This window comes from Girardinichthys multiradiatus, chromosome Y (genome assembly GCF_021462225.1).
Source record: "Girardinichthys multiradiatus isolate DD_20200921_A chromosome Y, DD_fGirMul_XY1, whole genome shotgun sequence".
In the NCBI taxonomy this organism is placed as follows: Eukaryota; Metazoa; Chordata; class Actinopteri; order Cyprinodontiformes; family Goodeidae; genus Girardinichthys; species Girardinichthys multiradiatus.
Genome location: NC_061818.1, coordinates 15981928 through 15997457, shown reverse-complemented (window position 1 = coordinate 15997457; position 15530 = coordinate 15981928). Strand labels below are relative to the sequence as shown.

Here is a 15530-nt window from a genome sequence, read left to right as displayed (position 1 = left end):
TAGCTGTAATTGATGCTTTGATATCTGAAGCTAAAGGAACTAAATTCTCCCCACAGGCTACAAAAGCCACATAACTCACTTGCTTTGATATGAAAGAAATCCATCACAGGCTGAGAGAGATTCCTAATACCTGACGACTGACTGTAAGAGCAGCTAATGTTTTTAGAAGCTGCAGACACTTCCAGTCTGGGATGCTCCGTAGCTACGCAAGGGCTGTAAGGCTTAGCTGCTGGAGTGGATGTGCAGCTGTTATCTGTGGTGAAAAGAAGCTTTACAAGAAACCCATCCTGCATACCTTTAAGAGGAACGGTGGTTTCAGAATAGAGTTCCCATTTTGCTGCCCTGTTCGCCATCCCATAATAATACACCACTATTCTCCATTGAGTTTCTCATGTAGGCAGACAGGTTTGTTTAGGGTTTTTTTCCAGTGCTTTGTGCTAAGGTATTAATGGTATTTAAAGGGAGAATGCCACACCCTTATCTGTCTGTTTTTCTTCAACCGTGTGTCAAGTTAACAAAACATTCTTGCTGTTATTTTGCTGATCCACATTAAACTTTGATCTTTTATTATTTCCTTCCCTTATTGTTGAACATTGTTTTAAAAAATATACCAAAGAGGAGGGTTAAAAGTTTCCTAACCAGGGATCTATATTAAGATCTAGTCTCTGAGAGCAGCAGCTGTCCGGTGGGCAGACTCTGACTCAGCAGCCTAAGGTAAAGGACCACATGCAGGGTACTATAGGATCAGTTGCAACCAAAAAAATAAGTAATTGCTCACAATTTGGAACATTTTAAATCTTTTTTTTAAGAATATTAAATCTGATTATTAGAAAATGCATTTAAAATTTCGGTCATGTCAGAATTTTTTATTTTTCTCCAATCTGAGACTAGTGGTTGTTTTTTTTTTTTTTTTGCTTAATAATCCAGGTTATATACTCGGGTCAGGGCCATGAAAGGTCTGTTTTAATTTAATTTTGCTCAAAATGTCTTTATTGAAACCTTTTTTTTTTTTTCTTTTTACCAAAAAACAAAACAACTTAAAGTAAAATATATAACCTTCGACCTGATACAGTTTCACATCTAGATCCAAGAGGGTTAATACACTTGTTTTTGATGGGGTATCTGTGATGGTTTGATGATTTTAAAAGTACTTTAATGTTTTTAGCTTCAAACTAGGTGCTTTATATTTTTAAATGTACATTTCTTCATTTTCTATATTCATGGAATGGGCTCACTCACCTGGCCTCATTCTTCAAAATCAAGAGCTACTCCTTTGTAAAAGTAAGATGATTCATAAAAAAAACTATAATATCAGCAGATATAGTTAGAACATATATATATTTAGTACATGCTTATAAAATCAATATTTTGTGGCTCTAGATGTGTTTTATTTTGTAGCAGCTGGGGCAAAATATAAAATATCTGGTAAATACATCCAATCTTGGCAGACTGGGAGAAGCCAGGCTATAATAAGCGCTGTTTAAGATTGAAAGGTTTTGATTTTGGATTTTCAGTACAAAGTGAGACAAAAGGAGATAGAACAACTTTTTAAAGCTAATTATTAGAAACATCTCCTGTTTTAACATTTTGAAGTAATTTAAAATGGAACAAAAAGTGATCTATCTGATTCTCATCATAGTGTTTATTACTCAGTCATGAAGTTATTCTACACTCTATTTGAGCCGTAAGAGAGACAAAACGATGAAATGATCTGAAATCCAGATTGCATTATTTCCCTTATAAGAAGCATTATTTAAACACAGCAAGGCTAAAACCTTGTTTTTTTTTTTTTTGGTTTTTTGCTGCCAAAAATCACAGAAAGTAAAGCCTAAATAATTCCTTTTGAAGCAGTTGGTGGTGGTGTTTTATTTAACATGCTGTGTTTGTTTACCCACCCAGGCTACCCTCCTCTCCCAAGCAGCATGTACTCCAGTCCCTACCTGTCCCTGGGTCGCCTGGAGACCTCCTCGCTCTCCCAACATCCTCTCTATGATCCTCACAAAGGTCAGTCACCCACAATCATGGAGACAAGTACGCCACATGTGCCACGCACCCAAACTGACTGGCCAGGCAAAGAGAACAATTATCAGAGAAGCAGCCAGGAGGCCCATATCTTTGGAGGACCTGCAGAGATCCAAATGTTTTGGTTGGAGAATATGTAAACATGATAGCTACAGTGCCGGTCAAAAAAAAATCACACACTATTAATATTTAGTTTGTCAAACACAGGTTCCCCTTACCTTTGTAAATGACTCGTGCTTTAACTACTGTTTAGGTTCCTTCTGCTGCAGATTTGTTGTTGATCTATGTTATTGTTGTTTTTCTGCTCAGTCACTCAAATAATATGTGCAAAGATGTTTACACCGTGGGTTTGTTTTTGTTCAGATGGATACTTCCTGTCATCCTCATTGAGCCAGTCACCTCTGCACCTTCCGTCTGCGTCATCGACAACTCCGTCCAGCTCCACGCCTCCCCAGAGGATATCCCGAGACGGGGGCAGGGACAGGACTTATAGGGCAGAGAGGGAGCGGGACAAGGAGAGAGAGCGGCTACGCGAAGAGACCCGGCCGCACAGCGTGGTGGATCTGACGCAGGAGGGGCGAAGTGAGGATGACCGCAAAGCAAGCAGAGATCGGGATCAGGACAAAGACAAGGACCATGACTCTGACAGAGACAGGGATGGCTGGTCCTTCCATTCTCACCAGCAAAAGTCACACTCCCACCCTTCCACAGTGGAGTCCAGATCCAGACTGTCGCCTCCACAGCCCTCTTTCCCTCCTGGAGGGGGAGGAGGCGAGGGCAGGTTCCTTGGATCGGAGAAAGACAGAAGGGGTCGGGAAGAGGAAGGCGGTTCTCGATCCAACCACAGCCAGAACTCTAACTCCAATAACTCCAACTCTCATTCAGAGCGACAACGAAGGAACGAGTCTGTGGCCACGTCAGCTGGGTCCCTGCACATCTCTTATGTCCTCCCCCCTCCTCTACAGCAGTCCAGCGCTGGTCTTCCCAACCTCGCCACACCCAGAGACCCTGTCAGAGAGCAGCGAGTCAGTGCGCCCACATATGTGCCTTCTGTGGAGGTTTACGATGAGCGAGTAGGGCCCATCCAGATCGCCTCTCAGGCCCGTGACAATAAACACAGAGACAGAGAAAGGGATAGAGACAGAGAGCCTGAACGAGACAGGGAGAGGGAGAGCTACAGGTTTCATGAGAAAAGCCTCATGGAGCATCCACGGCTCTCTCAGTCAAGCGAAATGAACAATCAAAGAGAGGAAGGTTCTGTAATTTGTTCCAATGGTTCTCTTGGTAAACGAAGTCAGGATGCATCTTTCTCCTCAAGCCAATCACGCTTCAGCCCCGAAACCAGGGACCTCTCTAAACACTCACTCAGAGTTGGCGTTGACCGGATCGGGGCAGAGTCTAAGTGGAACGCCATGAGCCCGTCGGCCAATTATGCCACGAATCACATGGCTGCTCTGGCAGCTCATCATGGACACAATCACTCCACTTCTCAAAGCCAGCCCTCACAAACACAGAAGTCCAGTTCCCCTCACACATCGCATCAACCTAACAGCTCGCAGTCCTCCCACAGTCACTCCCCACAAACACATGGACACGGGCGTGCAGCTGAGGAGGGGAGTCAGAGGCGCTACCTGGACCAGTCGGGGCTCTATCACCCTGCGGCATCACTGGTAGGAGCATCCAGTGGTGGAGAACATCCAGACTCAACTGAGGTTTCGGCCATGCAGAGTTTGATTAAATATAGCGGGAACTTTGCTGCTGAAGGGCCCGCCTCTTCCAGGCACATCATCGATGGGCGAGGGCCTTTTGGCGGTCTGGGTAACCTCAGGATGGGTCCCGAAAGAGAGCGGGAAAGAGGGAGGGATCGAGACAAGGAACGGGTTGCAGGAGCAATGAGGGTCCCTCCTCAGTTGAAGAGGGAACAAGAGCGGCCGGATAGCGCCCGCTCCTTCGGGAGAGAGGGGGAGGGCGAGGTTCGCCATCCTCCTGTCGGGATTGCTGTTGCGGTTGCCCGGCAGAGAGACAGTGGGAGCACCAGTAAACAGACCAGCGGAAGCTTAGACACACAAAGACCCCTGCTGCAAACTGCTGTTAAGGGTAACGTCAAAGATTTATTAAGCTTTAACCAGTTTGATGGTGCTGCTTTAATCTGTCTCTGCTGTTGTTGCACTTTGGTTACCTTTTTCGGCCCTGTGGCTGGCTAAACTGAGGCCAAATCATTTCTGTTGTTAACATCTATGGCAGACCTTAATTTTACTTTAAGTTTAGGATGGGGGGAAATAAGTAATTTTTACAGGGGAATCAAACTGTTGCCATCAGATGTGTTCTCTCCCTGGCTTCTGCATTCTAGTCCAGTGTGGTTTCTCTCAGAATCGTGCTCCACGTAGTCCCCTGAACCAGTTTAATTCCTCATTTTGCTTTTAGATAATAATAGAATATTCATTTCCTTTTCTAGAAAGGTCATGTTTTCTCTGTAGCTGTTGGATTTTTGAGGCATTCAAATGTGCACTGTGACCTATATTGTAAGGAGAACTTCTGCACCATATTAATAATCATCTCGTAATGTAGACATGAGTTGATCAGAGGTTTGTGACCAATTTGTAGTCCCCTGTTTTAGTAAAGCTTTGACCTGCTGATACAGATTTCACCCGATTAAGTTTTCTCTTTAAAAACTAGAATATGAGAAGTAACCTTCCAGCTCTGATTGGTCATCAGCTACTTATATTAGGACTAGAGGTGACGTCACACCAGGTGTATCTGATCAGTGATAGGCGTGGTTTGTGTGGCTACCTGCATTGCTAAAGCAGCAAACAATTTATTCTAGAGAATGTATATCCTTGGCTTAACTCTGCCAAAGGCTGCCAACACTTTCCAGATCCAGCATGATCTATAACAGAAAGGAGTATAAAGATCAACTTTTCAGTTACAACTTCCACACTGACGACCTTTACTAGCTCAACCTTTTAGTTCTCATGTATGTTTCTTGAGTTTTTTCGGGTTTCCAATCAGCTGATTGTACTGACCGTGCTAGCCGGTTCTGGTCACTGGCTCGTGTCTCAGCTCGTTTCCTGAGCGCTTCTGTAACCCTGCGCCCTTCTGCTGCATATTAGGCCCTGCAGCAATGCATGCTATTCTTGGACTCCAAGGTCACTCAGCTATAAGGTTCCTGCTCAGTGTCTTGTCTTTGTCCTTGTTTTGGTCTCTGCTCAGTGTGCCATTGAGCTCCTTCTGTTCTCCCACCATTCAGCACCTCTCCCTCTGTCTTTTGCTCTTTTCATTTGGTAGCGTCTCCACCCTTCTTTCCATTCCAGGGAGGCCTTTGGAGAGGGGCTCACTCCATGTCCCATCTCAGGCCCCCTTCACTTTCTCCGTTCTTTTCTTTGGCTTCGCCTACCCTACTCTACCCCCTCTGCATTAAACTTGTCATTCCAGAGTGCGGCGGAAAGCTACACGCAGGCTTTGAATTACAATAAGGCCCTGGTTGTGTTGCTAAGCAATGGATCAGTCTTGAGTAACTCCATGTGTGTGCACAGTAGTAATTATAAATCTTTGCTGGTTTTTAGTTCCATACCTGGGCTTCCTGTTGAGGAGCACTTCTTCTGGCTGAATCCCCTTTCCTAGGATTTCTCCTCCTTCTTTCTCTTGCCTCTTGATTTTGGTAGGGCTTGAAATATTCCCCCGAGGTATGGGACACTCCTTTTAATGAAGCTGGTATTGGATCGGCGCTCGCTGATACCTTGTACTTTAACACATGTAAAGGTATATGTGTTGTGCAGACTAGACTACTGCAGATATCTTCATATGTTATTTTTGGTTTAAGGAAAAACAAACCAAACAACAAAAATATAACATTTCTTATTAAAAACAATATATAAAAACAATCTTTATTTGCACAAAATTATGATTATTGAAATCATTTTGCTACATTCAACTCATTTAAGGCAGTGAAGGTCAAACCATATGGTCAGAAATATTCTTGACATGCAGAGTTTTATTTGAAATATAGACTGGCATCCAATCAACCATAGTATCTGGCTATTGTGATTTTGCACATATTTATTTTGACAATTGCGATTGTGATCTGATCAGTTGTGCAGTCTAAATGTTAAGTAATCCTGAATTCAGTATTGAGCAAAATATTGTGATTATAGTGTTTTTCCAATAATCTGTTAGCCTTATGTTGTTGTGATGTTTGCCTGATGGCAGCAATTTAGAAAGTTCATGTAGAGGGTGTGAGGAAGATCCGGACAATGTTCAGTGACCTGTTCCAGCTGGAGCTCTGAAACACTTCCTACACAGAGGATTGTGCAACTCCCCTCACTGCCTGCTGCAGGGCACTCTTGACTTGTTTTAAGTGAGAAAATATTTGCATTTTCATTTTGGATATACAGGCATTGTTAAATGTTTCTCTCCAGCCTATACTATAAAAACCACATGATGAGGGGGTAACATCTTAAACTGTCATCATCAGCATCTAAGGCTAGAGGTCCAAAGAGTAAAACTTTAATTTGTTCAGCCTTCTTGGTATTTGCTGAAAGCCTCCTCTGTGTCCGTTCTGTCGCAGGAAGCTAACTGTGGTGTTTCCAGACTTTATTCCTTATCCTGTTAGGAATGTGCTGATCTTGTATAGTGCTTTTCTAATTATAGTGATGACTACACTACAGTCAAATTCACATTTATACACTGATATGCAGATCGATAGGTCACTTGGGGTTAAGTGCCTTGCTCAGGGGCACATCGATACATCAAAACTGGAATCAAACCCACAACTTTTCCATTACAAGACGACTCCTCAATCAACCGACCCCTGACTACATACTTAACTCTAAACACGTATCCTTCCTTTGGTGCATATTTCTTTCTTTCTTTCCTTCCTTTCTTCCTTCTTTGTGGGTAATTTCTCCTCTTCCTTATTCATTTTTCCCTTTGTTTCTTTTCTTTCCCTCCTTGTGTCCTACTTCCCTTCAACCCTTGTGTCCTCCTTTTCCTTATGTCTTTCCTTTCTCCCTTCAGCCCTTGTGTCCCTCTTTCCTTGTGTCTTTTCCATCCTTCCTTACATAGGTCCTTTCTTTCCTTACTTGAGTCCTAATGTCTTTTTTTCTTCTTTTCTTCCCTACCTTCCTTCCTTGTATCCTAATTCTCTTCCTTTTTTATCCTTCCCTCTTTACTTCACGTGCCCTTCATTCCACATCTTTCCTTTCATCCTTCCTTCTGTCCACTCTTACTTCCAGTGTTTCCTAAGGTTAGATATTTGAAGTATTTTCACTTTTAGAAATATCTGTCTTAAATTCATAGTAAACGTTTTCTTTTTCTGTTTAATTGAGTGTGAAATGTGGAGCTTTTGCATAAAGAACGTGTAGAAATCCTGTAGAGAGAGTGAAGCTGAATTTGGACTCAGAAATAGAAGAAAGGCCAGAGATGAGGAAGGGGAATGGAGAATACTCCTCATTCCTCTCTTCCTGATGCAGCGGCTAGCATGTGGGACAGACTCTCTGTAACCTTGGTAACAGAAACCTTTCCTACAGAGCATATAGGGGATTGTTAAAGTATTCTGTCTCTTTGGTGCTTCACTCACACACACAGAGCAGACCTGAAGGGTTCAGCAGCACACATGTATTAAACCCTTCTGCTGCCCAGGGACCTTCAGTCTGCTCTGATGAGATGGAGGAGGGTTTAGGGGGGAGAGCCTCATGTTTATTTTGCACAGCCTGGTTGAGCACAGCTGTCAGGTTTTTTTCCCCCTGCAACCATTGGTCCTGACAATCAGACTGGTTTCAGGCCTTTCTGTGTATAAATGTCTCTTGTGGCCTTACGTCGTTAATTGTTGAGAGCTGACTGTAGAAGCTAGAACTGTCACTGTTGTTTTGTGTTTGCATGTTTTACAGTAAGAATGAATGCACCGTTGTGTTCAGGCTGACGCCCAGCGTTGTATTTTCAGCTTCTCATCTTGTTATGACAGGCTGTGTCACGCACCCTATTATCTAGCTGGTGTTACCTTGTGCTCTGCACCTCTTCCTTCTCTCTGTGTCACACACGCCTTTTCTGTTCTCGCAACAGATCCTCCTACATTTGCTCTTTTATGTCTCCTTTTTTTGGTAGTCAGAGGTTCATTGTATATAAATTCTGGATTAAAATTGATGATAAAACCCCTAAAAATGAGGTTTTGTTTGTAGATGAGGATCGAAGGGAAGACCGTGCTCGCCATCATGATGACCGTCTGCTGGCTGGCCGGCTGGAGCGTGAGCAAGAGAAAGTCATCAGGTGAAGATGCACAGCTGCTTGGCGAATTTTCAACTAAATTATGGTCGTTCTCTACTCTGACATGAATTATGCTGTATATACTATTGAGTTTTTCCATGTTATATTACTTTCACCAACTTCAGTGTATTTCATGGGATTTAATGTGTTAAACCAACTCAAAGCAGTGCATATTTGTCAAGTAAAATTATAAATTTTTTACCAAAATCTTTGCTTTTAAAGATCTGAAAAGTTAAGTGTGACTTCCTTAGTACACACTTTGTAGACCCATGATGCACTGCAGTTACAGCTGCCAGTTTTAGAGATATGTCTCTACCAGCTTTCTCCAGCTGGAGACTAGAATATTTCCCCCTTTCTTTGTAAAACTGCTCTAGCACAGTCAGATTTGATAGAGCACATTTGTGAAAATGTAATTGCAGGTCTTGCCTCAGTTTCCTAGTTGGATTTAGCTCTGTACTTTGACTGGGCCATTCAAACACGTGAATAGTGAACATTCACCCCCGGTTCAAGTTTTTTGCACCCTTTAGCGATTTTACTTCAGCTTGATGCTGCCACCACTATGTTTCACCAAGGGATCATTTGCTCAGGAAGATGTTCAGTGTGTATACATTCAAAACGCCACCCATGGAAACACTGCATGTAATTTTGGTCTGTTTAGATCTGCATTACAGGTCAAAATATTAGCATATTGTGATAAAGTTCATTATTTTCCATAATGTCATGATGAAAATTTAACATTCATATATTTTAGATTCATTGCACACTAACTGAAATATTTCAGGTCTTTTATTGTCTTAATACGGATGATTTTGGCATACAGCTCATGAAAACCCAAAATTCCTATCTCACAAAATTAGCATATTTCATCTGACCAATAAAAGAAAAGTGTTTTTAATACAAAAAACGTCAACCTTCAAATAATCATGTACAGTTATGCACTCAATACTTGGTCGGGAATCCTTTGGCAGAAATGACTGCTTCAATGCGGCGTGGCATGGAGGCAATCAGCCTGTGGCACTGCTGAGGTCTTATGGAGGCCCAGGATGCTTCGATATCGGCCTTTAGCTCATCCAGAGTGTTGGGTCTTGAGTCTCTCAACGTTCTCTTCACAATATCCCACAGATTTTCTATGGGGTTCAGGTCAGGAGAGTTGGCAGGCCAATTGAGCACAGTAATACCATGGTCAGTAAACCATTTACCAGTGGTTTTGGCACTGTGAGCAGGTGCCAGGTCGTGCTGAAAAATGAAATCTTCATCTCCATAAAGCTTTTCAGCAGATAGAAGCATGAAGTGCTCCAAAATCTCCTGATAGCTAGCTGCACTGACCCTGCCCTTGATAAAACACAGTGGACCAACACCAGCAGCTGACACGCCACCCCAGACCATCACTGACTGTGGGTACTTGACACTGGACTTCTGGCATTTTGGCATTTCCTTCTCCCCAGTCTTCCTCCAGACTGGCACCTTGATTTCCAAATGACATGCAGAATTTGCTTTCATCCGAAAAAAGTACTTTGGACCACTGAGCAACAGTCCAGTGCTGCTTCTCTGTAGCCCAGGTCAGGCGCTTCTGCCGCTGTTTTTGGTTCAAAAGTGGCTTGACCTGGGGAATGCGGCACCTGTAGCCCATTTCCTGCACACGCCTGTGCACGGTGGCTCTGGGTGTTTCTACTCCAGACTCAGTCCACTGCTTCCGCAGGTCCTCCAAGGTCTGGAATCGGCCCTTCTCCACAATCTTCCTCAGGGTCCGGTCACCTCTTCTCATTGTGCAGCGTTTTCTGCCACACTTTTTCCTTCCCACAGACTTCCCACTGAGGTGCCTTGATACAGCACTCTGGGAACAGCCTATTCGTTCAGAAATGTCTTTCTGTGTCTTACCTTCTTGCTTGAGGGTGTCAATAGTGGCCTTCTGGACAGCAGTCAGGTCGGCAGTCTTACCCATGATTGGGGTTTTGAGTGATGGACCAGGCTGGGAGTTTTAAAGGCCTCAGGAATCTTTTGCAGGTGTTTAGAGTTAACTCGTTGATTCAGATGATTAGGTTCATAGCTCGTTTAGAGACCCTTTTAATGATATGCTAATTTTGTGAGATAGGAATTTTGGGTTTTCATGAGCTGTATGCCAAAATCATCTGAATTAAGACAATAAAAGACCTGAAATATTTCAGTTAGTGTGCAATGAATCTAAAATATATGAATGTTAAATTTTCATCATGACATTATGGAAAATAATGAACTTTATCACAATATGCTAATATTTTGAGAAGGACCTGTATGTTCTAAGCTTCTTTGCGTTGCTTTCACATTAAGTCCCAATGAAATAAATTGTAGTATGTGGTCACATTGCGTCAAATTGTGAAATAGTTCAAGTGGTGTACATACTTTTGCAAAGCCCTGTAATTTAGAGTTGCCGCAATGTTGTAGCTAAAGGACTGGCACACATCATGTTCTTTATCCATGCTCCTAAAGGCCGTACTTGATGTTGTGTGTCCATTCAGAGAGTCCAAGAATCTGCCCGAGTTCACTCAGATGCACCCCACCCCTCTGTCTAGCAGCTTGACACCTAATATGATGACGCCCAGCCTCATGACCCCCAACCTCATGGTCACAGGAGGGGCTGCTCTCGCAGGGGCAGGGCGGTGGCCTCCCGACCCCTCAACCCTGACCTCTCACCCTTGGATGTCCCGGCCTGGAGCCCCACCAGTCTGGGTCTCCAGCTCTCCGTACGGTATGTGAATGTCACCGTTAGCAAATTGCTAACTGTTGCAAGCAAGTATTTTAGATCTTTCTTTGTGACTCCATTGGTTAATGTCCGAGCTCCGGTTGTTTCAGAAGGTCTTTGATCAGATTTTGACGTTGAAGAATTCCTAGATGATTAATATTATATTTAATGCTGATATGTTATTAGAGTTCTTGTGCAGCCTTGAAAAGAATAGAAATGCATAAGATAATCTTTTACCAGGTTCCAGGTGTGGATAAATATTGAGAAAATGAAATGGTTCATGGAAAAAATGTTGCCTATTATTCCTGTCCCAGTTTTCTAAGACACACTAATCGAATGGATCTTGATTTAGTGATTTTTGCATAGATTCCTGTTTAAGTGACATTCTTTACCTTTAATTTGCCAAATCACACCTTACTGTGTGAATGCACCCATACAAATATATTTCACCACTTTTTCAACTTTAATCAAACCTTATATTCACTGGACCTTACACTGGCATAGGTTTAAAATGCCAAACATTGCACTAAAACTGGTATTTTATGGAGGTTTTTACAAATTAAAGGTACTAAGGTTCACAAACTGTGCTTTAACTGATCTATATTTAAGTACAGATTTTACAGTAGACCTTGCTGAGTTATTCCAGACGTCATAAAAGCCGTGAAAAGGCCCTATAACACACTTGAAAATTGGAGGGCATTTTCATGTTGTTTATTCTTTTTATGGAACCTACAGCAAAGATTACAGTTTATGGTCAATATGTTTGACTCGAATGTCCAGAATGTTATAAAAGCTGCTGGAAAGGGATTTTGAGTTTGGAAAAATATGGAGTTTAACATGAAAAATGTGCAGGAACCCTGTATTTTGTTTATTGCTTTTAGTATTATAACATACGCCCAGTTTATGGTGTGTTTGGTTTCTTCAGAACTTTTTACAATAAAAACATACAATAACTCTTGTGGAAGATTGACTTTTTATGGACTGCTCCTTTGGGCCAAACGCAGCAAGACACAACCTTGTATTAGTACCACATAAGTTGGAAAAGCTGTATTTCAGACCATTGGCCTTTGACCTTTTCAAGCAGCATCCCCCTCTTTCTGCCTGTCACCATGGTCCAAAACATGCTTTCCATGTACACATGTGGCTGCTTCCGATTGGTCCAGCAGAAAAGGGAGGTGTTGTCTTTACGTCAGACGGTCTGTCCAGAAGCAGGCTCCGGAGAGGTGGGGGCGACCATTGCCTCAGACATTCCTGGTCTTTTCTGGACATTCCAGACTTGCTGCTTCTACGCTCGCTATCCAGAAATAACATCACCAGTACACACAATCACTTACTTATGTAAGCGTTCATTCACATCTGATAACACTGAACAGAGAGACACACGCTCGCGCAGAAGTCCCTCAGGGTTTTTCTGTCTAGACACTGTGGGCTAAAAACAACAAGATGTGGCTCAGTGTGGCTGAATCCTGGATGGAGAGAAATACTCACTAAATGCTTTTCATTCAGCTAAGTTTGTCTTGTTTTTATTTTAATCCATCTGTTTTTCCGTTTTTTTTTTTTTCTCATACCCCTCTTTTCATCCAGGCCTGGGTCCCTCGCCTCTCCACCAGACCCTCCCCCCAGGCTACCCACCCTCTCTGCCGGGCTCCATACCCCCTCCCTACCAGTTTGCCAGGGACCCGCAGTCTGGACAGCTGATCGTCATCCCTACTGAACACCTGCCACATTACGGTATGAAAGCTGCTGTCCGTCTCAGAGAGCATTTGAGCATATGAAAGAATATGAAGGCGTGATTGGGCGCACAACGACGCTTTGTCAAATTTGACATGAAAGCAGTGAGATGCATTGGAACCGAGAGGGGTTTTCCTCCTGGAACAATAAAATAAATGGATAAATTTCCACCTTTTCTCACTTACCTCTGGATGTTCTTTGGCCTTTAACTGTTTCTAGGTTTCTGTTATGCAATGTCAAAATATTGAACTCTTTCAGGAAATGTCTTTGACGTCACACATTCATAAATTTAATACTTTTTAAAATATGTAACTTTTTCTAAAAAGTTTTGCTTAGAAATGAAAAAGGGAAGCTTTCAAATCATTTAAACACCGTGTGGTCTTTCAAGGCTAACTCTGGGTTCCTTCGCAATCTGAAAAAGTATGAAATTGATTTTGGGATTTTCCTGGACTGGATCTGTATAGGATAAAGAGAGTATGGAAAAATGTGTTTCCCGGCATTATTCAGTATTCCATTAACTGAAAGTTGTTTCTCTTTTGTTTTTGGGGCCTTTTTGTGTCCCGACTTTCTTCTTCCATGTCTTTCTTTGTTTCCATTATTGTCCTTTCTATCTCTCTCCTTTCTTGTGTCTAACCTCCCTTCAATCTGTGGTTCCCTTTTTATTTCTTCCTTCATTCCTTTCTTGTGTCCATTCTTTCTGTCATTTCATCCTTCTTTCTTACCTTGTGTCCTTCCTTCCTTCCTTCCTTTCTATCTTGAATCCTCCCTTCTGTGTTCTTTATTATTTTCTTCTGTTTCCTTCCTTCCTTGTGTTCTTTTTGTCCCCATTTCCTTTGTTCCTTATGTCCTAATTTCTTTCCTCATTTGTTCCTTTATGCCCTTCTCTCTCTCCTTCCGTGTTCTTCCTTCCTTCTCTCCTGTTTTTTGTACTTACAGTCTAGGTTTTTGCAGGTTCTATTTCTAAAGCCTCAATATTGCAGAACTAGCTGCTTTACATCCACGGTGAACTTCAGTATTTTTTTATGTTAAAGTTGGTCTGAAGGATTGAAAACGGGTACGAGGTGATACAGCTGAACATCTTTAACCATTTTTCCAAAATCACATTTTTGTTGCTTTTTTTAATCTTTTTTTTGTTTTTGTTTTTTTGTTTCCACTTTAGTTCAGCTTCTGTAGCAGATCAGCTCACCCATTTAGCTAACAGCATTCACTCCACATTTATGCAGTAAATGCAAATGTTTCTAATATTAATACCAAATGTCTTGGGTGCTTCAAAAAAGGAGTGTGGGTCAAATCTTTTTTCAACGTTTGCTGTATTTCCCTCTCCTCTCTCCGTGGTGCTGCAGGAGGCGATGTACTGGAGCGTGGAGCCCCGGTGTGGTCGAGTGTGTACGGCACGGGCAGCTCTCTGCAGCATGCGGCCCAGCTGCAGCTCCTCTCTCAGCACCAGATCCTCCGGCAGCAGGAGCTGTTCATGATCCAGCAGCACGCAGCGCAGGTCCTGGAGCTTCAGAGGAATGCACATATCGTTGTAAGTGGATTGTTACTTTGCTTGCATCTACCTGCATACCTGCAGCAGCAAGCACAACACGGACAAAACATGAATATTTACTCACCAAAACAAAGTCTGTGACAACACACATACGTACACAGGGCCTATCTGTATAAAAAATATCTCCTCTGCTCTGCTCCAGGAGCGCCTGAAGGCTAGTGAGCACCGGTCAGAGATTGAAGACAAAGTAGACAAGCGGAACCCCGACCCAAAAACCAGACCCTCTTCCATATCTTCCCCATTGCCCTCACCTGTGCTGCATCCTCGCAAACCTCCCCCTCCCTCTCGATCTCCTACTCCATCCACATCCTCCCTCACCCCTCTGCCTCCGACCCCCTCTCCGGTGACCACCCTGAAGTCGGAGGAGGGAGGGCACAGGGTCCTGTCTCACGCACCGAAGCTCCTGCCGCACCCGACATCTCCACGCTCGGCCTCTCCGCCTCCGTCCTTACCGCGACGGCCGAAACAGGAGGTGGAGGTGGGAGTGAGGAAAAAGTCAGCCACTACACCGTTTCAAGGCATCTACTCTGGTAAGTTCCTTGATTTTTTTTTTTTTTTTTTTTTTCCTCAATCAAAAGTGTGCATACAGGCGTTAAATGTACACACACCTCCCCTAGGATTTGAGTAAATATCACATTTTCTGTAGCCCTAAGCAAGGTTTTGGTTTTGGATGGTAGAGCTTACTTGAATTATTCCACTTTCTGACACCACTGGAACCAGCTTTTAGGCCTAGTCCATACATTTTCTATTGGGTGGAGGTTTGGGCAGTTAAAGAAGCTGAATGTTAGCTTGCTTTATCCATCTATAGGATCATTTTTCTGCTGGAATATGCAACTGTGTTTAAATTTCAATCTTCCTGCTGTTAATATGAGGCTCAGTTGATGAATGTAGATGTAATCCTCCTTTGTTACTGAGTTTGCTTTGTGTGATGCACCAGTTTCACGACGTGTGAAATTGGGCTGCCAGAAATTGTTGCTGAATGTTGCGACATTCTTGAACTCACTAGTGTTAACGTATTTCCTGCATGTTTGTTTACCACCTTTCCAGCACCTTCTAAAACATTTGTCCACCGTATCTTTCTTTTTTCCAAAAACACCATAAATATACAAAAAAACCTTATATTTTTATTTCCCTAATTATTGAAGTGTACCTGCATGGTACTTCAATAATCGATTAATCCACCTAAAAATACATTTGTGATATATTGTGCAGCCTTACAGTAAAATTGACCACGGCATGATATTCCCCCAC

General features: G+C 42.7%; 1 protein-coding gene across 1 annotated transcript in view; it reads left to right on the top strand.

Moving 5' to 3' along the window:
• LOC124864646 (trinucleotide repeat-containing gene 18 protein-like) overlaps positions 1-15530 on the top strand; it is an 81336-nt gene that overhangs the window by 33347 nt on the left and 32459 nt on the right. Inside the window, exons 4-10 of the mRNA XM_047359505.1 lie at positions 1900-2004; positions 2386-4119; positions 8196-8283; positions 10776-11005; positions 12584-12730; positions 14074-14258; positions 14422-14809. Coding sequence (XP_047215461.1) covers positions 1900-2004; positions 2386-4119; positions 8196-8283; positions 10776-11005; positions 12584-12730; positions 14074-14258; positions 14422-14809 — 2877 coding nt within the window. The remainder of the gene's footprint in view (positions 1-1899; positions 2005-2385; positions 4120-8195; positions 8284-10775; positions 11006-12583; positions 12731-14073; positions 14259-14421; positions 14810-15530) is intronic.